Source organism: Poecilia formosa, unplaced genomic scaffold (genome assembly GCF_000485575.1).
Source record: "Poecilia formosa unplaced genomic scaffold, Poecilia_formosa-5.1.2 Scaffold77, whole genome shotgun sequence".
Taxonomy (NCBI): domain Eukaryota; kingdom Metazoa; phylum Chordata; class Actinopteri; order Cyprinodontiformes; family Poeciliidae; genus Poecilia; species Poecilia formosa.
This window is the reverse complement of record NW_006800016.1, coordinates 1576189-1601861: the sequence shown is the minus strand read 5'-3', so window position 1 is coordinate 1601861 and position 25673 is coordinate 1576189. Positions and strand designations below refer to the sequence as shown.

At 40.1% G+C, this 25673-nt stretch overlaps 1 protein-coding gene across 8 annotated transcripts in view; it reads right to left on the bottom strand.

Moving 5' to 3' along the window:
- ptpn3 (protein tyrosine phosphatase non-receptor type 3) overlaps positions 1-25673 on the bottom strand; it is a 38108-nt gene that overhangs the window by 11436 nt on the left and 999 nt on the right. For 3 of the 8 annotated variants that reach the window (XM_016673429.1, XM_007556189.2, XM_016673432.1), the window contains exons 2-15: positions 25557-25609; positions 24972-25114; positions 6249-6383; positions 6047-6089; positions 5860-5941; positions 3576-3620; positions 3384-3436; positions 3058-3175; positions 2885-2972; positions 2546-2634; positions 2408-2471; positions 1284-1486; positions 1074-1199; positions 813-974 (exon numbers count right to left, since the gene is read on the bottom strand). In XM_016673429.1, the coding sequence (XP_016528915.1) occupies positions 813-974; positions 1074-1199; positions 1284-1486; positions 2408-2471; positions 2546-2634; positions 2885-2972; positions 3058-3175; positions 3384-3436; positions 3576-3620; positions 5860-5941; positions 6047-6089; positions 6249-6383; positions 24972-25114; positions 25557-25609 (1404 nt within the window). Of the gene's footprint in view, positions 1-812; positions 975-1073; positions 1200-1283; positions 1487-2407; positions 2472-2545; positions 2635-2884; positions 2973-3057; positions 3176-3383; positions 3437-3575; positions 3621-5859; positions 5942-6046; positions 6090-6248; positions 6384-7925; positions 8687-8796; positions 8859-9005; positions 9097-10193; positions 10373-10460; positions 10618-12473; positions 12531-12614; positions 12693-12773; positions 12868-14203; positions 14366-14464; positions 14591-14674; positions 14878-15798; positions 15863-15936; positions 16026-16275; positions 16364-16448; positions 16567-16774; positions 16828-16966; positions 17012-19252; positions 19335-19439; positions 19483-19641; positions 19777-24971; positions 25115-25556; positions 25610-25673 lie in introns of those variants that run through there. The other 5 variants (XM_016673431.1, XM_016673428.1, XM_016673433.1 and 2 more) reach the window with 5 other exon arrangements.

Below are 25673 nucleotides of genomic sequence, written 5' to 3'. Positions count from 1 at the left end.
ACAGTTATCAGAAATGGTGAACTCCAATCCAAGGAACTAAGCAGGATTTATATGTTTTTTAAAAATTACAAAATAAGTTTGTGTCTCTATCTGACCAGCTTCACTGCCTCTGCGGAACAAAAGCATCTCCACAGCATGATGCTGCCAGCACCATGTTTCTCAGTGGGGATGGTGAGTTCAGGGTGCAGTTTTTCCATCAGTCAAGTTTTGTATGTAAGATCTGATCTGACTATAGCAACTTCTTTAGCATTTCTGCTGCATTCCTTGGTTTTCATGATGCCGTTTGTTCATTAATGTTCTCTAAAGGTTGGCATTTTCAGAGGAAGGCTGTGTAATATTGATATAAATATTAAATGACGTTTACTAATTAAGTGAATTCTGTAGTGATTGGTCGCTTTGACCAATTTATTTAGCAGTACTGATCAACAGAAGAGTGAAAACAAATGTAAATCTGCCTTTTCTAATATTTTCATTTAGAAATGAATAGAAACCGACCGATTTCCTTCATTTTGGGGAAGCCAGTCTTATCCATGGATCTTATCGACCTCAGCAACCATATCATGTCTGCACATTTGCAAAAAGCAACAATCACCTCATTGTTTCCAGCTCAGCAACTTTCTTGCCACATTCAGCAACATTTCAGACAAACAAAAATTGCTATCAGAGAGAATCGAAATCGGCTGGACAGGCTTTTTAAAGATTGGTGATCGGCAATCGGTGCATCCTTAGAAACATCCCTAGCTTGTGGAGTCTAAGACATAAAATCCCAACAAAGACGTGAACACAGGAACATGGGCTCCTGCGGTACTGACCGATGAGGCGATGCGTCTCCTTCGCTGTCCTTGCTGCTGCCCACAGAGGCCCTGTACGTGTAGAAGACGTCCTCCCCCTCTGACATGTCTTTCAGGTCCGTGCTGAGCTCCACCGATGACGGACGAGGCTTTCTGATCTCATGGCGAACTCGGGGACTTCTCCTGCCGCACCAACACATCGGATGTGTAGCTTGAGCCTTTTTTTTTGTTTATTTTTAGTTTAGAGAAAATCTCCGCTGCAGTTAGTAGCAGCAGTTTTACCAGTTGGGGGTTGATGGCGGCGATCTGGAGGGCAGACTCTTGGTCTCGAGATGCTCTGACGAAATAGACCTCTGCAGAACCGGGTTCCACACCATCCCCCCTACAACCCTCTGGCACACCGGACCTCTGTCACGACAGAGTCGAATGTTCAGAAAGCAGCAGATTTCAAGGGCAAAACAAGCGAATATGTGGGATGCATCGAAAGCTCACTCCTCAGTTTTACTGTTGCTCAGGCCCAGGTGCTGCGTTATGAGCTGCTTGTAGCCCTTAACCGTGCTGTTGTTGTATTTGGGGCTCCTGGCAGTCCGGCTGGAGGAGAAGAAGGAGTGGTGATCCACACAGGACCGCCATAAGTTCTTACACGTCTTGGGGCAGGGCAGGTTTAGAGACACCTCACAGTCTTGGGTTTCCCCCTGCAACTCAAAGAGTTAAGGGTCTTTTCACATCGTCTCTGTTTTGCAACAGAAGATAAGTTTGCTGCAAATAAAAGACAACATGGTTCAACGTGTTTTTCATGTTAAGACATCATATTCTCTGAAGACACTCTGAGAGACTGATGGAGAGACAAAAGAATAACGGATTTGGGTTGAATCAATTAATCATAATTAATCATGATTAATCGATTATTGAAATAACTGTGAACTAATTTAGCAATCGATTAACAGTTAACTGGAGTTTACAGACTCAAAAAAGGACATTTGCTTAAAAAATAATATATTCAAAGCAGTAACAAGCAGTACAAAAGTAAATAAACATTTTGGATTCAAGATATAATATATCCAAGCCCAAACTCCTCAAGTGTCACAGTGTTAACTTCACTTGGTTCAAATGCAAAGGAATGTTATGTTATTGCATTTTTAAGCAATTAAATGTTTATTTCATGTTTAACAAAAGAGCTTATGTGATGAAATGAAAAACCAGTAAAATGTGCCACTTTTGTATCCGGTTAATCATCAGAATAATCAATTACTAAAATATTTGTTAGCTGCAGCCCTCTACTGAACAAATGGACAAATGAATGAATAAATGGATGGATAAATGGATGGATAAATGGACAAAAAGATGGATGTCTGGTGGACAGGCAGATCTCTATGCCTACATGTTGGGGAATAAAGTCTGTAAATATAAATATTTGTCAATTTTTGTAATTTTTCAAACTTATTCAGACCTGAAATAAGTCAGAACTTTTCACAAACTGTGCAGGAACCACGAACTGCATTTTAGTCCATTTTCCACACATGAACAATGGATTTTTAAACACACAGAAACAACTACGTTCACTCTGATCGTATCTTTGAACCAGCAGAAACGTTTTCACGAAGCCAGAGACTCACATGTTTGCGTTTCAGGTGTACAACGAAGCGTCTCCTCTTATAAGATATCTTGATGATGTTCCCCCTGCATGAAAAGCGTCAGATTTACTGGAAGGAAATGCGAAAACAAGCTGAATGTTGAGCAGCGGAGTTACTCACCAGGGGAAGAAACTGGAGCAAATCATATTGCAGAACATTGCAACACCACTGGAGGCCAAACCCACCATTAGAGGCGTATTGTTGGTGTCCTGAGAGACAGAAGGATGGGTCATATTGAGATTAAAAATTGCTTTAGCTTCAGTTTTTAATTGTTGTCAAATAATTCAAGGAGTTTTCATTTATGTGCCAAAGTTCTTGGACGATAAACCAAAAGCTTTTGTTTAATTGGTGAAGCTTTGGCGATGAATCAAACAGGAAAACCCTCCTCTTATTTATTAACGTAAGAAAACAAGAAGGTGTGCTTACTAAGCCACGGCATAATTAAAGTAACAACATTACCGTGGCAGCATGCAGCTCCACTCCGTACAGCTCCAGCGTCCGTGCAGTGTTGAGAAAACACAGCTCCGCCTCACTCTGCTTAAGCCCCCTAGGAACACACACGCAGACACATACCACAACAGGAATTGTGCAACAAACCTGCTGTTCTTTTCAACTACAGGCACTAAACTCACTTGTGCTGCGGATGCAGGTCTTCCACTTTAGACACAAAGTCTTCGTCCTGTTCGGGAATGAAGTGGCATTTCGAGAGGTACCCCGGCTGTCTGGACGGACAGTGATCCCCCATCTCCGCTGCAGGTGATGGAAACAAACACTGAGCATCCCACAGGGAGACATAAAACCCCGCCTGCACACACCTGTGTATCCCAACGTCTCGCTAGTGAAAGAAAGCTGCTAAATAAAAGCACTGAGAGCAGCTTCCCAGGAGTAATTACTCAAGCAGCTATCATTGCCTCATTAATCATCTCATTTTCTCTTTTAGAGGAGAGACGGGACTCACACTGCACAGCATAAGAAGCCAGCACTACAGCTGCACTCAGCGGGCACTGCAACCTGCAATCAGACACCGTGATTACACATCGCACGCTCCACAGCTAAACAAATACTGAGCGCCGAGGAGGAGGAGGGTGAGGAGGAGGAGGGGGAAAAAGAGAGGAGGAGGAGGTGCTCGATGTGAAGCGGGACAACTGACCGTCCTTCCCTGATGTCGCTCCTGATCTGGAGGAAGTACAGGTGCCTGCAGGGGCGACAAAAGAGGAACTTTATCAACCCACGCCTGTTTTCCATACTCTGAAAAAGCGACTCTTTCACATGCTGGTGTTTGTTAGACACAACGGCAGCTCAGGCTTCAGAGGACACAACCACACCGAAACGTTTAGACAAGTATTGACAGAAAGCGAGGGATGTTTTCTGCAGTCTTTTAATATCTCCAGGGAGAAATGGTTTGTGGCTCTGATAAAACGCCTCAATTATAACAAGAATGTCAATGGAAGTAGTTTCTCAACAAAACAATCAGGGTGCTCTGAAAGGAAACACATTTTAGTTTTCCAACAGAATGAAAACATACCAAAAGTGAAAATAAAGTTTCAGCATCCTTATTCTCCAGTTTGATGTTTATTTTCCCCATTGCAGACACTCGGACAGAAGGTAATGAAACCAGTGAGTGCATTATAACCTGCTACCTGGTTAACTACCAGCTGCAAACTGGAATACCAAACTAGTTCATGTTTGCAACAACATTTAATCATCTAAGTCTGATCTTCATTCAGCAGAGGAGACAGCAGCGCCTCTGGCAGGAACAGAGGCAGACAAGTCATTAATTTATGATTTAACTTACAGGGTAGTATTCTAAAACATGAGTAAAAACCTCCAACCTTTACTACATTCATGCTACTACTTTGGAGGCAGAGAACAGAGATAAACAGGAGACCTGGTCTGGATTATTATCTGGTGCTTTACAGTCACAACTTCTGATATATTCACAGAGGCTACAATCTGAAATGAACATTAAAACATACAAATATCAAGGAAATTTGTAAATACAAATGCACAAATCAGAGAGATTGTGGCTGATTTCTGATCTTCCACTCTGTAAAGGTTTGACCTGCTGATACTAACTGGTTCCTGTTACCTTTAACAATAAATAAGACAATTATTTTCCTCATTTCTGTATGAACTGAATAAACAAATAATTTTACAGTAAAACTCAAAAACTATTTTCTTAATTAGAGTTTGTTTCCACATCACTCCAATAATCAAAGTAGAATAAAACCTCTAGATTATAGAAACCCAGTTTTTCATCCTTACTGTAATTTCAATCGTTTAAATGAGTCTCCAGAAAACTATCCCGATTCCTGGAAAAGATTCCTGAATTGGAAATGTGCCATAAGTGGTTAAAATGGTAAAATATGACCTCAAATGTTCATTCATTTCTCTTAATTTAAAAGTGGCACATTATTTTATTTCTACTTTATGCCATCGCCCTTGGGATCCAAGCATTTTAATTAAAATTCATCAAACGCCCTGATTAGCTTCTTAGTTTGCACAGATTTGGCACGACATCAAATGATGCAGCTGTCCAACCGTCAGAGGATAAAAACTGATGCTCACAAAGACAAACAAAATGCTTCAGGATATAAAAAGCCAAAAACAGAAGTTGAGACATAAATCAGGAAACTAGTAAAAAGAAAAAGTGTGAAACAATGAAGCTAGAAAAGCTCAAAGGAAAAAGCTAAACCTGTTAAAAAAAAAAGCAGCATATCAAGGCTTCATAAAGAAACCTTTACTGTGTAATCTCAAACAAATCAGAAAGCAAAGCCTGCTGCAAGCTTTTCCAACAATCCCTTTAAACTGAAGCATGACATAAAAATAAAAGTGTGCAAATATGTTTTTTTTTTTAAATGTCTGAACTTCATAAACCCACAATAAGAGAGTTTTTCAGTAACGCCTCAGGCTGGTGTAAGAGCTGGAGGCAAAGGGAACAATTCACTAAAATAAGAAAGAGTGAGTTCAGCTAAACAAATTTAGGAGGAAAACGACACACCCTGCATGGAAAAACACCAAAACGAGAATGGATGGCGACTCTAAAACATCTGATCTGACAGAAATTTAAATCTTGTTCTGGAAGAATGGACAAAATTTAGGAAAAGCCTTCCGTCATACCAGTTTGGATCCTTATTTTACTGTTTTTACACTTTAAAATTTGAAGAAATGTTCAACTTTTAAAAGGAAACATTCATACTTATTTGACTATTCATAGTAACAAAAACCTGAAGAGTCATTGCTTAAGCACAGCTGACAAGGTTAATTTGCTAAATACTGAAGCTTCGGCAATTTCAACAATTATTCAATCAGTTATATTTATGAGCAGCTTAGAGGTTTCCCATCAAGATGTGAACAAAACAGTTTGATTGTTATAAAATGTTAACAGTTCACATTGACATGGAGCTGGATTATCATGATAGAGAAGTACTGACCTGGTCTGCTCATGCTGCAGAGAGTTGGGATCAGAGATGAAGAACCGCACTCTGAAGTTCAGATAAAAGGGGGAGGCAAGACCTGCAGAAACAACCAAATTGCTTAAAAACAGGCCTGTATCTATATTTAACCACAACTACAACCCAGTTTTCTGCTGAACTCAGAAATTTCACCAACAAATGATACCTTTTATCTGCTTCTTGAAGGACTTCTCTGGCTCTAACCATCGCTGCAAAAAGAAAAGCATTCATCAGCCCTAATAGCCATCTGAGGCTATAACAAATAACATTTATGTAAACACGCCCCACGGTTATCACCGACTGCAACCGGCCGGAGAAACACATTACAAACTTAGAGCAAATGTGCGGCAGATGAAGTGTGAGCTCACGGGAGAGAGCGTGTTGGCTGCGATGGAGGCGATGGCGGTGCTCGACTCTCTGATCTGAAGACTGAAGAGCTGCTTCTCCTGCAGGCCCAGGTGGTTGAATACCAGGTCCAACAGAACCAAGCCTTCATCCTGCTTCTGAAAGATGGAAGCAGCAAACTGGCATCAAAAGTCAGCCAGACTTCCTGGTTGCTCATTTTTTGCACGCTAATAAAACGTCAGACTGGAGTTCTGCAGGTTCTTGACAAAAACGTGGGAGTTTTCTGCCAAGAAGGAGCTTATATACAAACTTCAAACTTCTCACATTTTGTATCATTAAAAAAAACAAAATTTAATTAATTTACTGGGATTTTATGTGACAGACCAACAAAAAGTGGTGCATAAATTTAAAATGGTTTCAAGTATTTTAATTAAGATCTGAAATCTGTGGTATTTGTATTTATCTGAGTTAATACTTATAGAAGCATCTTTCTCTGCAAGTACAGCTGCAGGTCTTTTGGTGTAAATCTCTACAAACTCTACACATCTAGAGGTTGAAATGTTTGCCCATTATTTGACACAAAACATCTCAACATCAGCCCAATTTGATAAAGTCAATGTAAACATTGGGCCTTTTAACTTTGACTAGACCATTCTAACACGGCCACTGTAGCTCTGGCTGTAAGTCTGAGGTTGTTGTCCTGCTGAAAGGTGAAAAAAGACTCTTTTTGAGCCTCTAAAAAGGTTTTGTTCTTGGCCAGTTTTCTTTTCTACTTCTTGTTGTTTGATCACTTAAAAAACCCCAAAAAAACGAAAATTAGAAGTTATATGGACTGTGAATACTTTTTGAAAGGCACTTTATTCCTCCAAATTAATTTTTCTTCCCCCCGCCACCTTCAGGCATACATAGAAAAATAATTTTTATTTCATTTCTCATAGGAAACTCTTGGGGAATACACTTCGATACATCTTAAGGATGTAATGTGTATTCTGAGAAACAAGATTTTGTTTTTAAAAGTAAAAAAAGAGGTAAGGCATTTTAGGAAACCACATTAAAGTTTAAACTTTAGTTTATAGGCGAAGGTCCAATCTGGTTCACAGGCTAGTTTTACCTCATGTGTAGTCACAATTCTGGTTAATTTCTTATGTTTAGTAGGTAAAGCGAATAAAATAGAAAGATTTAAACAGCTTGGCTAGAAAAAAAAAGAAAGAAAATACTTATAAATGGTGAGGCACTGGCACTAAAAATGGAGTAAATAAAGCAGTCCAGAGAAAAACCTCTGAAGACCTTCAGAAAGCAGGAAAGTCTGGTTTCTGGGGAGAAAACATGACGAAGTGAGGAAAGACTCAAGATGCTTGCACGGTTGTGCAAACTGCACTGTTGCTGCTCAGTGATCTGAAGCTGCTCCCTGTTAACACCTCTCTGAGGCCCCACAGCCTGAAAACCCTTCTGGTTTAAGCATCAAGCTTTTCCCTCAGAAAAAAACGAGTTATCCGACTTGTGACTGCATACAGGAAGCTCAAAGTTGGGTTTAAGTTAGAGGAGGTTTAGGTTTAGAGCAAACAATTTGAGATGGAAATGATACGTGAAGCAGGATCTGCTTTTTATTTCTGACAAGCTCCCGAGTTTTTGATCAGCAACCTTTACTATTCAGAGTATTTTCCACCTGCTACATAACATTCACCAACAGCTCNAAATGTAACCAGTTACTGTCCAACTCTGGACATGAGTAACAGGAAACAGTTTGCTGCTGCAGCAGCTGCGCTCCACTCTAAGGAAATCAAGCTCATATTCAGAAAGCCTGCTCTGATCCACAGGGCAGCCAGCAGACAAAAGCAATTCATCAGCGGCAACAGGTGGAGAGCTTAGCGTCGATGCATATGTACGTAGGCGCATGCAGTGAGGGGAAACTCCCGGACACTTGACAAGATCCAGACACAATGATCGATTAATGAGAACATCTGGTTTCTAAGCAACAAGAAAGCTGAGACAGAGGCACGCTCTTGTTCCTCCTCTGCGTCGGATTATTTATCTCATCGGCATCTGGCTCGCGCTCGCGTTCAGCCATTCTTTTACGGTGTGAAACCCTGTAATTACTCACAACTGAGCCATCGGATCATTGCTGTGTGCAAACATCGCCACTGAACCCCCTCTAATCACTGTAATCAAAATTAAACCTGACACAGCATGTAATAATTTGCCAGTTGTGCTGCACTAATTGCTATGTTAACGTGTTGCTGATATTCAGTTGCGTAATTTTAAGACGTTTCTGCAAAACGGTGGCTTATAAAAACAAAAACAAAGCACGTTGTACCCGTCCCCTCTCTGTTAGAGTCGTAAGCATGATGATGGTGTGCGTCTGCTGCTCCCATACAGTTTGCCAAAAGTGAGTACAGGTCTGCAGAAGTGGACCTTGAGCAGCAATGTAACGTAAACACACTCCAGACTCATTGGGTGCCACCTAAGAGACACACACAGACACACAAACACCCACACACAAGATGAACAGGATGAGTTTACACTAAAAGAGACACAGAGGATGGGAGGCAGTTTCAGGTGAGCGATGTTCACCGTGATGTGGCTGGCGTTGATGTAGTCTTCCTTCCCCAGCAGCACCACTCGGGTGTCGTCGTCTGAAAGCAGAGAAGGGCAGCAGCTGGTGAGGTTTCAGAACAGAGCTGTCAAAATTACATTTCTCAAAGCCTAACATGCAGGATCCGGGCACAGCAGGGGGACGAGCGAAAGCAAACAGGCAAGCAGACGCAGCAAGGAGCACTTACAAGGCAAAACGTCTCTGTAGCGGTTCTTTTCCTGGTTCTCGGGTTGCCGTGCACAGCTTAGGGACAGACCAGGCTTCCTCTTGTATAAATTCTAGGAATTACAAGCATGCAAACGCACGCAAACATGCATGTAAATACACACAGAAACATACACACACAGGAATTAGAAAAATTCAAGGTCATCGCTGCTTTTATGAACAGGATTCAGCTGAAGATTAGGGCCAACATCTGTCCTAAAAGCAGCATTTTAAACGTAGAGATGCTCAGAGAAATCAGCTGATTTTAGGTTTGATTGGCCCTGGCATGCCTGAGATGTTCAAAATGAAGTCAGATTAAGCCCAGAGATGCAAGGAGCGATCTAAAAAGAAGCTTTTGTACGACGTATCAAGACTGTAGACATGATGGCTGAGAGAGAGAGAGAGAGCCTATCATCAGATAACAAGAAGGCTGATAAGAGTAAAGTTCTCTCTTTTTAGTTCTTTTGAGAAAGGAACATAAGCTGCATTTAGAAATTCACTTTTTGAACCTTTTCTTAACTTCGATTTGTGTCTAAAGTTATTTAAAATAAAACACCCAGGCATTTTTTGGCAATAGGTTAATGATTTTTGGTGTGTGGAAAATTCTTAAGTCACAACTGAAGGGCTCTGCACCGTAACCTAGCAACCCCAGTCAAGCTCAGCCTGTCACCTAGCAACCCAAGAAGCTCCAGCACATTTGTTCAGCTGATTTTACTGTTGCATGTGCTGTACAAGATCTGCTGCTGTTGTTGAATTAATATTCAGAAACCACTTGCTGCATTCTTGTTGGTTGTGCAGGAAGCTCTGCTTTTGCTTTTCAAAGATGTATGGCACACAGTTGTGGGTAAGTTTGAAGCCATTTTCATGTGTTAGTGTAAACGTTGAGTTGTGGGACATGTCCAGCAGCAGCTTATTTGGATTTAAAGTGACAAGATGCCCTTAAAGTAGCTCAAATAGGCAGACCTGACCAGACTGAGATGATTTAAGAATGATTTTGTGCAAAAAATGTGATCAACATGTTTTGTAGCCCATAGACATATCCTAACATGTTCAAGGAAGAATAATAGGTCTTAATATGTAAGAATATAAGGGATGAGATGTAGATCTTAGCCACAACAAATGGAACCAGTGCATGTCTACTGAAAACACTTCTACATGTCAAACAAAATACCTCAAAATGGAAGGACAGCGTGCCAGACTGTATCCCTCTCTCCAGCTGCTTCATGGACTCCTCCAACGTGGTGACCCGCTCCAGCTGACCCGGTGACTGAGGCTTGTTCTCCTGTGGTGGGATGGTGAGCGAGAGGGCGGCGAATGACAGCTGCAGCTGAGGCATGACCCGGCCCGAACCTGGATCACGAGGACAGTCCAGGGCTGTGAGCAGCAGTCATTTGCATTTCTCCTTCCGTCTCAGCACTTTCCTCTTACGGGTACACACCTTTACGTCTTATGAGCAGAGCCAGCTGCCTGGAGTGAGACTCTCGGCTGGCTCGGATGTACATGACCACCTGGTCGTGTGTGTGTTCGGAAATGTCCCGACCGTTGATGAGCAGGACCAGGTCGCCCTCCTGCAGTCTGGGTTCAGATCGACCGGCCTATAAGAAACAACGGACAAGCTTTAAATCAAATTTAAGGTAGCAGACAAGAAATTATTAGTGACTTTAGAAGCATAGTTTACCTCCAAAAGAACAAATAAGCTTATTTTTTTAAGTTAATTGTCCTAGTTTTCATTTAAAGGATAATCTCATATTAAGAAAAATCAACAGTCATCAATTCCCATCAAATAAATTTAACTTTTTTTGCTCTTGACGTTTTTTAAGCTGACCATAGTTCTAGGATTTTTGTTTCATGAGTAACTTTCTGTTTACCTGGGCTAGAACTATGACCTGACACAAGGCAATTTCTCTTAGCCACTCTTCAAAATGGGCAAGAAAAGAAAACATGCCATTGAAATACAGGTTTTGGGTCACAGGACCATATTAACAACCATTCGATGTCATACACAGTGGGAAAAACAAGTACTTAATATGCTGCCAATTTTGCAGGTTTAACCGCTTACAAAGAATATAGAAGTACTTAATTTTTATCGTCGGTTATTTCAACTGTGAGTGACGGAAAACAGAAATCTAGAAATTCAAATTGTGCGATTTTTAAGTAATTAGTTTGTATTGTATTTTATTTCATGACATAAATACATCAGAAAAACAAAACTTTAGTTTGGTAACAGAAACTTTTCTTTGCAATTACAGATATCAGATGTTTCCTGAACAAAAAACAACAACAGTATTCCTGTCATCAACTTCTCATTCAGGTCTTTTCTTAATGTTTCTTCTGGGATAATGGACAGGATTTCTAAATATCATGTTCACTTTTTCCAAAACGCTGGTTTAAAAACCAACTGTGAGCTTGTCTTTCTGAAAATGGTTTTGGTGAAATTAAATTCAGAGCCAAGTGTTTTAATGTTTTACATTAAATGTGTTACTTTTTACAACAGAAAAAGTGTAAGCTTATGCTAATAACAAGCTGTCCAAACTCTGAACTCTGAGCCAGAACCGCACAGCATTCTGGGGGATGTAGGCAGAGAAAACACTTTAGCCACTCAACATCTCTCGGCCAGCTGAAAGAAAGGATGGTGGCGTTAACCAACAAACTCACTCACTCTTTGGTTACCTAGCAACAACTTGCTGGGCAACTTGTGGTTACCTAGCAACAACCTGTAGAGTAACTGATGCAGCAGCAGTTTAAGGTTTGGCCTCTGTGTATCAAAGGCAGTAACAAGCAGTAACAATAAATAACGGCGTGGAGTAAAAACTGTGGAAAAAACAGGAAAAGTCACACCATGAGCTTGAAAGTAGTGCAGAGACATAAAACAAACAAAAAAAATCAATAATAATCAATATCAACTCTTATGAAACATTTAATTCTACAAAATATTTTCTGTGTATGGACAAACATTTTAGACAAGCTAAAGAAAGGGCAACATTGTTTCACCCCCGCAGCGCCGTTGCTTTCGTCCTCTATCACTTTCACACACAAAGTTGTTGTTCAGCGATTTGCTGATTGTAGAGCCAAACATTAACACTACAGAATGTGAGAGAGCTCTTTGGTTTCTTAGACATAATCCAGGATTATTCTTTGACCTTGCAGCAAATTGCACAGCAGTGATCTTTGCTGGCCGGAGACTCCTCAGGAGAGCAACAATGGCCTTGAATTCCCTCCAGTTGGACACAATTTATCTGAGTGAGATGTGGTTTGAGTCTGAATGGTTTTATAACTTTTTCCAATCCATACGAAGGGGAAACTTTAAAGACTTTCCAAAAGAATCTCTTGTTTTGCGGTATTTTTGCAAAAATATGCATAATACAACTGAAAATAAAAACCATATGCTACCATTTCTCCACTGTTTTTGTAACAAAGCTTGAAAAACATAATTATTCCGGAATGTTCTTACCGGGGAGTCCGGTTTAACGTGAGATATGGACAGAGGCATCTTCTGATCCACTCCACCCTGAGAGGAGTTCAACAATTTCATCAGAGGAACAAATAATCATAAAAAATGTATATGCAGCATGCAAGGAAGACAGAGACGTACTTTCACATTAAAGCCAAATTTCCCCTCGTGGTCTGGAGTGATGCATATCAGCATCAGGTCGCCGTCACCAAGAGCATCCTGCACGAAGAACTTGTCATGAATGTGAAGAGTGAAGGGAAAACTCAGAAATCAGAAAGTGCTGAGGTGAAAAAGAAAAACCTTATTGTTGTGGAACGGGCTGTCTTCTTCCCCGATGCTGTCTTCAGCTTGCAACAAACCCTCACCAGATCCTTGACTGTTAGGACCAGAAAAGCTGGAAGACATAAAATATTAAAAATGACTCTGCGGCTACATGGTTCATTACAGGTCAGCTGATTTTAACTTCAGTCCTCTGGAAAAAAAACAACAACAAAAAAAACACTCCTATCCCCCTGAACAATTTCTTATGTTTCAGTCACAAGCCTTGATGTATTTTATTGTTACTTTATGTTAATGATAAAAAATAAAACATGGTTTTCAAATATTTCACCCATAAAATCTGAAGAAAAATGGAGAGCGGTTACTGCTGCTAGTCTTTAGGGGTCTGTCTCTACTTTTTTTTTTTTTTTTTACAAAATAACCCGAGATCAGTCAGATTGAGCGCATTTGTGAATGGCAATATCTCTATTTTTCTACAGATTCTCGACAGAATTTCGCCTGGACTTTGACTAGGCCGTTAGAAACACATGATTTTAGCTATTCGGAATAGGCATGTACGTTCACAGAAAGCATTAAAAATATATAAACATCAAGACTAAAAACATACTGTACAGTAAAGACTAGAACATAAAATACTGCACAGTTATCAGAAATGGTGAACTCCAATCCAAGGAACTAAGCAGGATTTATATGTTTTTTAAAAATTACAAAATAAGTTTGTGTCTCTATCTGACCAGCTTCACTGCCTCTGCGGAACAAAAGCATCTCCACAGCATGATGCTGCCAGCACCATGTTTCTCAGTGGGGATGGTGAGTTCAGGGTGCAGTTTTTCCATCAGTCAAGTTTTGTATGTAAGATCTGATCTGACTATAGCAACTTCTTTAGCATTTCTGCTGCATTCCTTGGTTTTCATGATGCCGTTTGTTCATTAATGTTCTCTAAAGGTTGGCATTTTCAGAGGAAGGCTGTGTAATATTGATATAAATATTAAATGACGTTTACTAATTAAGTGAATTCTGTAGTGATTGGTCGCTTTGACCAATTTATTTAGCAGTACTGATCAACAGAAGAGTGAAAACAAATGTAAATCTGCCTTTTCTAATATTTTCATTTAGAAATGAATAGAAACCGACCGATTTCCTTCATTTTGGGGAAGCCAGTCTTATCCATGGATCTTATCGACCTCAGCAACCATATCATGTCTGCACATTTGCAAAAAGCAACAATCACCTCATTGTTTCCAGCTCAGCAACTTTCTTGCCACATTCAGCAACATTTCAGACAAACAAAAATTGCTATCAGAGAGAATCGAAATCGGCTGGACAGGCTTTTTAAAGATTGGTGATCGGCAATCGGTGCATCCTTAGAAACATCCCTAGCTTGTGGAGTCTAAGACATAAAATCCCAACAAAGACGTGAACACAGGAACATGGGCTCCTGCGGTACTGACCGATGAGGCGATGCGTCTCCTTCGCTGTCCTTGCTGCTGCCCACAGAGGCCCTGTACGTGTAGAAGACGTCCTCCCCCTCTGACATGTCTTTCAGGTCCGTGCTGAGCTCCACCGATGACGGACGAGGCTTTCTGATCTCATGGCGAACTCGGGGACTTCTCCTGCCGCACCAACACATCGGATGTGTAGCTTGAGCCTTTTTTTTTGTTTATTTTTAGTTTAGAGAAAATCTCCGCTGCAGTTAGTAGCAGCAGTTTTACCAGTTGGGGGTTGATGGCGGCGATCTGGAGGGCAGACTCTTGGTCTCGAGATGCTCTGACGAAATAGACCTCTGCAGAACCGGGTTCCACACCATCCCCCCTACAACCCTCTGGCACACCGGACCTCTGTCACGACAGAGTCGAATGTTCAGAAAGCAGCAGATTTCAAGGGCAAAACAAGCGAATATGTGGGATGCATCGAAAGCTCACTCCTCAGTTTTACTGTTGCTCAGGCCCAGGTGCTGCGTTATGAGCTGCTTGTAGCCCTTAACCGTGCTGTTGTTGTATTTGGGGCTCCTGGCAGTCCGGCTGGAGGAGAAGAAGGAGTGGTGATCCACACAGGACCGCCATAAGTTCTTACACGTCTTGGGGCAGGGCAGGTTTAGAGACACCTCACAGTCTTGGGTTTCCCCCTGCAACTCAAAGAGTTAAGGGTCTTTTCACATCGTCTCTGTTTTGCAACAGAAGATAAGTTTGCTGCAAATAAAAGACAACATGGTTCAACGTGTTTTTCATGTTAAGACATCATATTCTCTGAAGACACTCTGAGAGACTGATGGAGAGACAAAAGAATAACGGATTTGGGTTGAATCAATTAATCATAATTAATCATGATTAATCGATTATTGAAATAACTGTGAACTAATTTAGCAATCGATTAACAGTTAACTGGAGTTTACAGACTCAAAAAAGGACATTTGCTTAAAAAATAATATATTCAAAGCAGTAACAAGCAGTACAAAAGTAAATAAACATTTTGGATTCAAGATATAATATATCCAAGCCCAAACTCCTCAAGTGTCACAGTGTTAACTTCACTTGGTTCAAATGCAAAGGAATGTTATGTTATTGCATTTTTAAGCAATTAAATGTTTATTTCATGTTTAACAAAAGAGCTTATGTGATGAAATGAAAAACCAGTAAAATGTGCCACTTTTGTATCCGGTTAATCATCAGAATAATCAATTACTAAAATATTTGTTAGCTGCAGCCCTCTACTGAACAAATGGACAAATGAATGAATAAATGGATGGATAAATGGATGGATAAATGGACAAAAAGATGGATGTCTGGTGGACAGGCAGATCTCTATGCCTACATGTTGGGGAATAAAGTCTGTAAATATAAATATTTGTCAATTTTTGTAATTTTTCAAACTTATTCAGACCTGAAATAAGTCAGAACTTTTCACAAACTGTGCAGGAACCACGAACTGCATTTTAGTCCATTTTCCACACATGAACAATGGATTTTTAAACACACAGAAACAACTACGTTCACTCTGATCGTATCTTTGAACCAGCAGAAACGTTTTCACGAAGCCAGAGACTCACATGTTTGCGTTTCAGGTGTACAACGAAGCGTCTCCTCTTATAAGATATCTTGATGATGTTCCCCCTGCATGAAAAGCGTCAGATTTACTGGAAGGAAATGCGAAAACAAGCTGAATGTTGAGCAGCGGAGTTACTCACCAGGGGAAGAAACTGGAGCAAATCATATTGCAGAACATTGCAACACCACTGGAGGCCAAACCCACCATTAGAGGCGTATTGTTGGTGTCCTGAGAGACAGAAGGATGGGTCATATTGAGATTAAAAATTGCTTTAGCTTCAGTTTTTAATTGTTGTCAAATAATTCAAGGAGTTTTCATTTATGTGCCAAAGTTCTTGGACGATAAACCAAAAGCTTTTGTTTAATTGGTGAAGCTTTGGCGATGAATCAAACAGGAAAACCCTCCTCTTATTTATTAACGTAAGAAAACAAGAAGGTGTGCTTACTAAGCCACGGCATAATTAAAGTAACAACATTACCGTGGCAGCATGCAGCTCCACTCCGTACAGCTCCAGCGTCCGTGCAGTGTTGAGAAAACACAGCTCCGCCTCACTCTGCTTAAGCCCCCTAGGAACACACACGCAGACACATACCACAACAGGAATTGTGCAACAAACCTGCTGTTCTTTTCAACTACAGGCACTAAACTCACTTGTGCTGCGGATGCAGGTCTTCCACTTTAGACACAAAGTCTTCGTCCTGTTCGGGAATGAAGTGGCATTTCGAGAGGTACCCCGGCTGTCTGGACGGACAGTGATCCCCCATCTCCGCTGCAGGTGATGGAAACAAACACTGAGCATCCCACAGGGAGACATAAAACCCCGCCTGCACACACCTGTGTATCCCAACGTCTCGCTAGTGAAAGAAAGCTGCTAAATAAAAGCACTGAGAGCAGCTTCCCAGGAGTAATTACTCAAGCAGCTATCATTGCCTCATTAATCATCTCATTTTCTCTTTTAGAGGAGAGACGGGACTCACACTGCACAGCATAAGAAGCCAGCACTACAGCTGCACTCAGCGGGCACTGCAACCTGCAATCAGACACCGTGATTACACATCGCACGCTCCACAGCTAAACAAATACTGAGCGCCGAGGAGGAGGAGGGTGAGGAGGAGGAGGGGGAAAAAGAGAGGAGGAGGAGGTGCTCGATGTGAAGCGGGACAACTGACCGTCCTTCCCTGATGTCGCTCCTGATCTGGAGGAAGTACAGGTGCCTGCAGGGGCGACAAAAGAGGAACTTTATCAACCCACGCCTGTTTTCCATACTCTGAAAAAGCGACTCTTTCACATGCTGGTGTTTGTTAGACACAACGGCAGCTCAGGCTTCAGAGGACACAACCACACCGAAACGTTTAGACAAGTATTGACAGAAAGCGAGGGATGTTTTCTGCAGTCTTTTAATATCTCCAGGGAGAAATGGTTTGTGGCTCTGATAAAACGCCTCAATTATAACAAGAATGTCAATGGAAGTAGTTTCTCAACAAAACAATCAGGGTGCTCTGAAAGGAAACACATTTTAGTTTTCCAACAGAATGAAAACATACCAAAAGTGAAAATAAAGTTTCAGCATCCTTATTCTCCAGTTTGATGTTTATTTTCCCCATTGCAGACACTCGGACAGAAGGTAATGAAACCAGTGAGTGCATTATAACCTGCTACCTGGTTAACTACCAGCTGCAAACTGGAATACCAAACTAGTTCATGTTTGCAACAACATTTAATCATCTAAGTCTGATCTTCATTCAGCAGAGGAGACAGCAGCGCCTCTGGCAGGAACAGAGGCAGACAAGTCATTAATTTATGATTTAACTTACAGGGTAGTATTCTAAAACATGAGTAAAAACCTCCAACCTTTACTACATTCATGCTACTACTTTGGAGGCAGAGAACAGAGATAAACAGGAGACCTGGTCTGGATTATTATCTGGTGCTTTACAGTCACAACTTCTGATATATTCACAGAGGCTACAATCTGAAATGAACATTAAAACATACAAATATCAAGGAAATTTGTAAATACAAATGCACAAATCAGAGAGATTGTGGCTGATTTCTGATCTTCCACTCTGTAAAGGTTTGACCTGCTGATACTAACTGGTTCCTGTTACCTTTAACAATAAATAAGACAATTATTTTCCTCATTTCTGTATGAACTGAATAAACAAATAATTTTACAGTAAAACTCAAAAACTATTTTCTTAATTAGAGTTTGTTTCCACATCACTCCAATAATCAAAGTAGAATAAAACCTCTAGATTATAGAAACCCAGTTTTTCATCCTTACTGTAATTTCAATCGTTTAAATGAGTCTCCAGAAAACTATCCCGATTCCTGGAAAAGATTCCTGAATTGGAAATGTGCCATAAGTGGTTAAAATGGTAAAATATGACCTCAAATGTTCATTCATTTCTCTTAATTTAAAAGTGGCACATTATTTTATTTCTACTTTATGCCATCGCCCTTGGGATCCAAGCATTTTAATTAAAATTCATCAAACGCCCTGATTAGCTTCTTAGTTTGCACAGATTTGGCACGACATCAAATGATGCAGCTGTCCAACCGTCAGAGGATAAAAACTGATGCTCACAAAGACAAACAAAATGCTTCAGGATATAAAAAGCCAAAAACAGAAGTTGAGACATAAATCAGGAAACTAGTAAAAAGAAAAAGTGTGAAACAATGAAGCTGGAAAAGCTCAAAGGAAAAAGCTAAACCTGTTAAAAAAAAAAGCAGCATATATAGGCTTCATAAAGAAACCTTTACTGTATAATCTCAAACAAATCAGAAAGCAAAACCTGCTGCAGGCTTTTCCAACGAAACCCTTTAAACTGAAGCATGACATAGAAATAAAAGTGTGCAAATATGTTTTTTTTTTTTAAATGTCTGAACTTCATAAACCCACAATAAGAGAGTTTTTCAGTAACGCCTCAGGCTGGTGTAAGAGCTGGAGGCAAAGGGAACAATTCACTAAAATAAGAAAGAGTGAGTTCAGCTAAACAAATTTAGGAGGAAAACGACACACCCTGCATGGAAAAACACCAAAACGAGAATGGATGGCGACTCTAAAACATCTGATCTGACAGAAATTTAAATCTTGTTCTGGAAGAATGGACAAAATTTAGGAAAAGCCTTCCGTCATACCAGTTTGGATCCTTATTTTACTGTTTTTACACTTTAAAATTTGAAGAAATGTTCAACTTTTAAAAGGAAACATTCATACTTATTTGACTATTCATAGTAACAAAAACCTGAAGAGTCATTGCTTAAGCACAGCTGACAAGGTTAATTTGCTAAATACTGAAGCTTCGGCAATTTCAACAATTATTCAATCAGTTATATTTATGAGCAGCTTAGAGGTTTCCCATCAAGATGTGAACAAAACAGTTTGATTGTTATAAAATGTTAACAGTTCACATTGACATGGAGCTGGATTATCATGATAGAGAAGTACTGACCTGGTCTGCTCATGCTGCAGAGAGTTGGGATCAGAGATGAAGAACCGCACTCTGAAGTTCAGATAAAAGGGGGAGGCAAGACCTGCAGAAACAACCAAATTGCTTAAAAACAGGCCTGTATCTATATTTAACCACAACTACAACCCAGTTTTCTGCTGAACTCAGAAATTTCACCAACAAATGATACCTTTTATCTGCTTCTTGAAGGACTTCTCTGGCTCTAACCATCGCTGCAAAAAGAAAAGCATTCATCAGCCCTAATAGCCATCTGAGGCTATAACAAATAACATTTATGTAAACACGCCCCACGGTTATCACCGACTGCAACCGGCCGGAGAAACACATTACAGACTTAGAGCAAATGTGCAGCAGATGAAGTGTGAGCTCACGGGAGAGAGCGTGTTGGCTGCAATGGAGGCGATGGCGGTGCTCGACTCTCTGATCTGAAGACTGAAGAGCTGCTTCTCCTGCAGGCCCAGGTGGCTGGATACCAGGTCCAACAGAACCAAGCCTTCATCCTGCTTCTGAAAGATGGAAGCAGCAAACTGGCATCAAAAGTCAGCCAGACTTCCTGGTTGCTCATTTTGTGCACGCTAATAAAACGTCAGACTGGAGTTCTGCAGGTTCTTGACAAAAACGTGGGAGTTTTCTGCCAAGAAGGAGCTTATATACAAACTTCAAACTTCTCACATTTTGTATCATTAAAAAAAACAAAATTTAATTAATTTACTGGGATTTTATGTGACAGACCAACAAAAAGTGGTGCATAAATTTAAAATGGTTTCAAGTATTTTAATTAAGATCTGAAATCTGTGGTATTTGTATTTATCTGAGTTAATACTTGTTAATACTTGTAGAAGCATCTTTCTCTGCAAGTACAGCTGCAGGTCTTTTGGTGTAAATCTCTACAAACTCTACACATCTGGAGGTTGAACTGTTTGCCCATTATTTGATACAAAACATCTCAACATCAGCCCAATTTGATAAAGTCAATGTAAACATTGGGCCTTTTAACTTTGACTAGACCATTCTAACACGGCCACTGTAGCTCTGGCTGTAAGTCTGAGGTTGTTGTCCTGCTGAAAGGTGAAAAAAGACTCTTTTTGAGCCTATAAAAAGGTTTTGTTCTTGGCCAGTTTTCTTTTCTACTTCTTGTTGTTTGATCACTTAAAAAACCCCAAAAAAACGAAAATTAGAAGTTATATGGACTGTGAATACTTTTTGAAAGGCACTTTATTCCTCCAAATTATTATTTTTTTCCCCCGCCACCTCCAGGCATACATAGAAAAATAATTTTTATTTCATTTCTCATAGGAAACTCTTGGGGAATACACTTCAATACATCTTAAGGATGTGACGTGTATTCTGAGAAACAAGATTTTGTTTTTAAAAGTAAAAAAAGAGGTAAGGCATTTTAGGAAACCACATTAAAGTTTAAACTTTAGTTTATAGGCGAAGGTCCAATCTGGTTCACAGGCTAGTTTTACCTCATGTGTAGTCACAATTCTGGTTAATTTCTTATGTTTAGTAGGTAAAGCGAATAAAATAGAAAGATTTAAACAGCTTGGCTAGAAAAAAAAGGAAGAAAATACTTATAAATGGTGAGGCACTGGCACTAAAAATGGAGTAAATAAAGCAGTCCAGAGAAAAACCTCTGAAGACCTTCAGAAAGCAGGAAAGTCTGGCTTCTGGGGAGAAAACATGAAGAAGTGAGGAAAGACTCAAGATGCTTGCACGGTTGTGCAAACTGCACTGTTGCTGCTCAGTGATCTGAAGCTGCTCCCTGTTAACACCTCTCTGAGGCCCCACAGCCTGAAAACCCTTCTGGTTTAAGCATCAAGCTTTTCCCTCAGAAAAAAACGAGTTATCCGACTTGTGACTGCATACAGGAAGCTTAAAGTTGGGTTTAAGTTAAGAGGAGGTTCAGGTTTAGAGCAAATAATTTGAGATGGAAATGATACGTGAAGCAGGATCTGCTTTTTATTTCTGACAAGCTCCCGAGTTTTTGATCAGCAACCTTTACTATTCAGAGTATTTTCCACCTGCTACATAACATTCACCAACAGCTCTTTTGTTTTGCTTTCCTTATTTGAAAGAAATCAGGAAATTTGAATAAAACATGATTTATTGATGAGTTTCTCAGTCTGACCTTGCTTTCATGTTGATTGAAAGAAACTGTTTGCATATTTTATGCTTCTTGCGAAAGAAATGCTGCTTTTCTGTTCATGTTGATGATGTGTATGGAAAGCTACAAATAAAAGAATCAAATGAGTTTATACTTTTCTCTACCTCCTGTATGAATGTGAATGTGTTTGAAATAAACGAAAGGTGCCCAAAATGTAGAATATTTATTTACTTTGGCATTGAGCTAAGCAACTTTAATTTCATTTCTGTTGTTAAGGTTTTAGAAAAAAAGGAAAATGAAGGGACACGCCAGCCCTTAATTTTCTAATTAATGACCAAAAATGAAGACTCTCACCTCTGCTGTCACATTCTGCATCTCAGCTGGACGATTTTCTTTTAATCAATTGGCACTTAAAAGAACTCAAGTTTATTCATCTTGAATTTATCTTAATTTTTTTATCAAAACTCTTTGTACTGAACCATGTAGTGAGATTTACAGGGATCTCATGCAGCATAAACAGACAGGGAAGTTGAATTAAGACTGAACTAATATAAATTGACACAATTATTACATTTGGAGAATAAAAGGAAGTAAGTAGATGACACACATCCAGGCTGAAATCTGATTTCCAAATGGCCATAAGGAGCAAATTGCTTTACTGTAATAGCTGTTTCATTCATCGCTCTGAGAGATAACCCACAGCTCATCTACATCCTCCTCTTGTCTTTCCTCAGACTCTCTGTTACAGGAAGAAGACTCTCATGTCAGGGTGACCTTGTTCAATATAAAATACAGCAAACACAATATTCTGACTGCAGAAAACACAACAGAGTCGCGTTTATATAGTAACAGAACCTCCTGCATCCTGTTTTCTTTACGAAAAGGAACAAAATATGAAGATTTAGGTCCTTCTCACACTTCATAACCATATTATAAGTAAGTACTCTAAGTGGGCAGCTATGTTTCCAGTGTGATGCATTTACTCTCTGACAACTATATATTTATCACAACAAATATCACTATGACTGCATGCTTTCCTAATACTGTGCACCCCTACAAAGCTTGCTCTTGTAGTTACCACTTCATTAGTTGCACATGTTCATCTGCTTAGTCACACAAATAATGAATCAGTCATGGCAGCAGCTCAGTGCATTTAGACTTGGTGCTGAACGTCAGAACAGGATCAAAAGGGGATTTAAGTGCTGGTGCCAGAAGACCTGGTCTGTGTTTTTCAGAAACTGCTCGGCTACTGGGATTTTCAGGGCCAACCATTACTGCACATGTGTCAAACTAAAGGTCCGGGGGCCAAATCTGGCACGCCGTAGCTTTTAATATGGCCCTCCTGACTCCAAATTACATCAATAAGTCAATTCAGTTTATCACAAATCTGCAGAATTCACACAAAATCAACAAATCCCCACAATTTTCTGATTTTACTGACATTTTTTTCTCAAAATTGGCCAAAAACTTTGGGTTTAAGTGACTGCTAGCTCAGCCTTACTTGATGTCAAGTTATATCTGTGACTGATTCAGCGATTAATAAAAAGTCTCATTTAATATCTATTAGCGCAAATATCGTAAAAATTTCATACAAATATTTATATATTATCACCACAAAATCTGTGATTTTGATTGCAACCCCCACCCCCCCAAAAAAACACAAAAAACAATCACAAAGTCCTTGATGGACTGATCAGTGTGAAAAGATGTTCAATATTACACTTATTGAATGCTGAAACAGCTATTTGTTGATATTTTATAAACTTAATGAGTTTAATCAATATATTCTGGAACAACCGGCCCTTTAAGAACATTCATATTTTTGATTTTGCCCAAAATGAAAATGAGTTTGACACCAACGATCTACTGGGTTTACAGAAAATTATCCAGAGGTCAGAGAAGAAAGAGGAGCCTGGCTGGAGACGGCAGAAATTCAACTGATCACTTATTAAAATCAAGGTATGAGGAACATCGTCTCCTGAAGTCAAAGCCTGAAGCAGCAGCGCTCCACACCAGGTGCCATTTCTTTTAGCAAATAAGAGGAAACTCGGGCTGAAATTCAAGCAGAATCTCCACAATTGTACAATAATAAACTGAAATAATGTCGAGTTTCAACTTCAGTTGCAAAGTTCAGATGGTAAGGTGAGATTTTAGCAGAAGAAACATGAACGTGTAGCTCCATTCTGCATGGTCTCAAGGATGCAGGCTCAGGATAATGGTCATTATTTAAACACTGCAGGCTGCCTCAGTGATGTTTCTGACCATATCAGGCCCTTTATGATCACAGTGTACACATCTTCTAATGCAACATGTCGTAAACCTCAGCTTGTCTCAAATACGCCGTTCGCAATAAGCAATAAACCAATTTGTAACATGATAAATACAATAAGCTCAATCATTTGCATGATTGTTTTTGTCTCGTGTCTTTCTACCAAAAACTGAACGACAAAAAGCTTCTGTCTGGCGCATCAGTCTAAGCCAGCTAGTGTTGTTGATAGAGACTTTATAATTCATTTTATTCGTTGTTTCAGGCGTTTTGTTTATTTATTTTGAATATTAACAACATCTTCCAGTTCCAGTGTTAAAGTTAATAACGTTTATTGATCTTCGAGAGGGTATTTATTCTTGCATTATTACGCCATTACTATCATATTACTTTAAATGGCCTCAGAACAAGAATATTCTTGTTTATCGCAATAACTTCTGGGACAATTTATCATCCAGCAAATCTAATCTCAAACAACTTCTCAGAGCAAGACTATGAGTTTGCTGTACTCACTACATCGCCTTTAGGATGTTGTGGAACGAAGAATTTGAAAATGGATGTGAAGACGATCAATCTGTGGTAATTGCATGATGCTCTTGTGTCAATATGGACCAAAACTGCTTCAGCAATATTCCTGACACCCTGATGAATCGGTACCACAAAGGAAAAACACAGCAAAGAACGAATCCCAGTAGGATCTACTGTACCTAATAAAGTGGCCGGCTAGAGTAGATAAGGATGATGGAAAGAGGTTGTCTTAAAGAGGCAATGCTGCAAATACTGCAAATTAGATATGGCTCTAAAGTACGGGTGGGCATTTAATGAATCATTTATCATGAAAAAATTATCACAGTAAGAATTTAGATTTATTGTTTCCTTGATTAGTTCCAATTAATGATGTTTAAAAAGCCAACTTTTCTCTACTGTGTGTTCCACAAGAGCATCAATCAATATAAAATTTGAAACATGTTTAAATGTGGTAACTGTGTGATTTTGTGTTTGTCAATGCTTCATAGCCATACGGTTACCCAAAGAAGTAATACATGTTTTTTTAACCATCATTTTTATCATTATCACAACTTCACCCTTAAGCATTGCGATAAAAATCAAAGTCCATGTCGCCCACCCCTACTCTAAAGTGTGATAAGCATCTGCAAGCTGCAGGAGAGGAGTGTGTCCTTCAAACAGGGGGAAGTGGTGGACTATTAGAGGAAAAAAACTAATTTAAAAAAAAGCAGAGAAGAAGAGTGTGCCAGCGTGGCTGATCAGAGCCCGGTGTAACCCGACATCAACGGAGGAATCAGCGTGTGTTTCCAAGTGTTACGTACGCTGACTCTGAAGGTCTCGATGGTGCCGTCCAGCAGCTGAACGAGGCAGAGCAGGTCCGGCTTTGGCATGTCTGTTACCACGGTAACCCCTGCCTCCCTCTCAAGACAAACACGCCGCCCTCGCCTCGCCGCCGAGAGGGGACCTGGACACACACACACACACACACACATACACACACATGACCACAAGAGAGTGTCAGATGTTTCCAAGCTGCTGCCCTTCCAATGAAAGCGCCTCCCTAGGGATGACACTGCACTGTGAGTAATACACGCTGCTGGATGCAGCATCAGCCTGGAGTGAGTAATGCACTGTGAATGCAAAGGAGTGACTGACTGTGTGTAATCTCTTATTATTTGGCCTGGGCCTGAACATGTCTCTCTCTCTCTCCATCTCTCTCTCTCTCTGCCTTTCGAAAGCAGCTGAATGATAAGAATGTTAAACATTTTCAGATTTGAACACGCCCCATCACTACCAGCAGCAGCAGCAGCAGCAGCAGCTCTGCTGGGAGCAAGGACGCACATAATAAACACGTTCACTACAAACGCATGCCCTGAAGTCTGAGCCCTGAATGCATATGCTCGTACATGTGTCCTGTCTTGAATTTCCAGGTGGGTTGATCTGGCTCCCAGCACACTTTCTGAAAGAAACACACACACACACACACACACACACACACACACACACACACACACACACACACA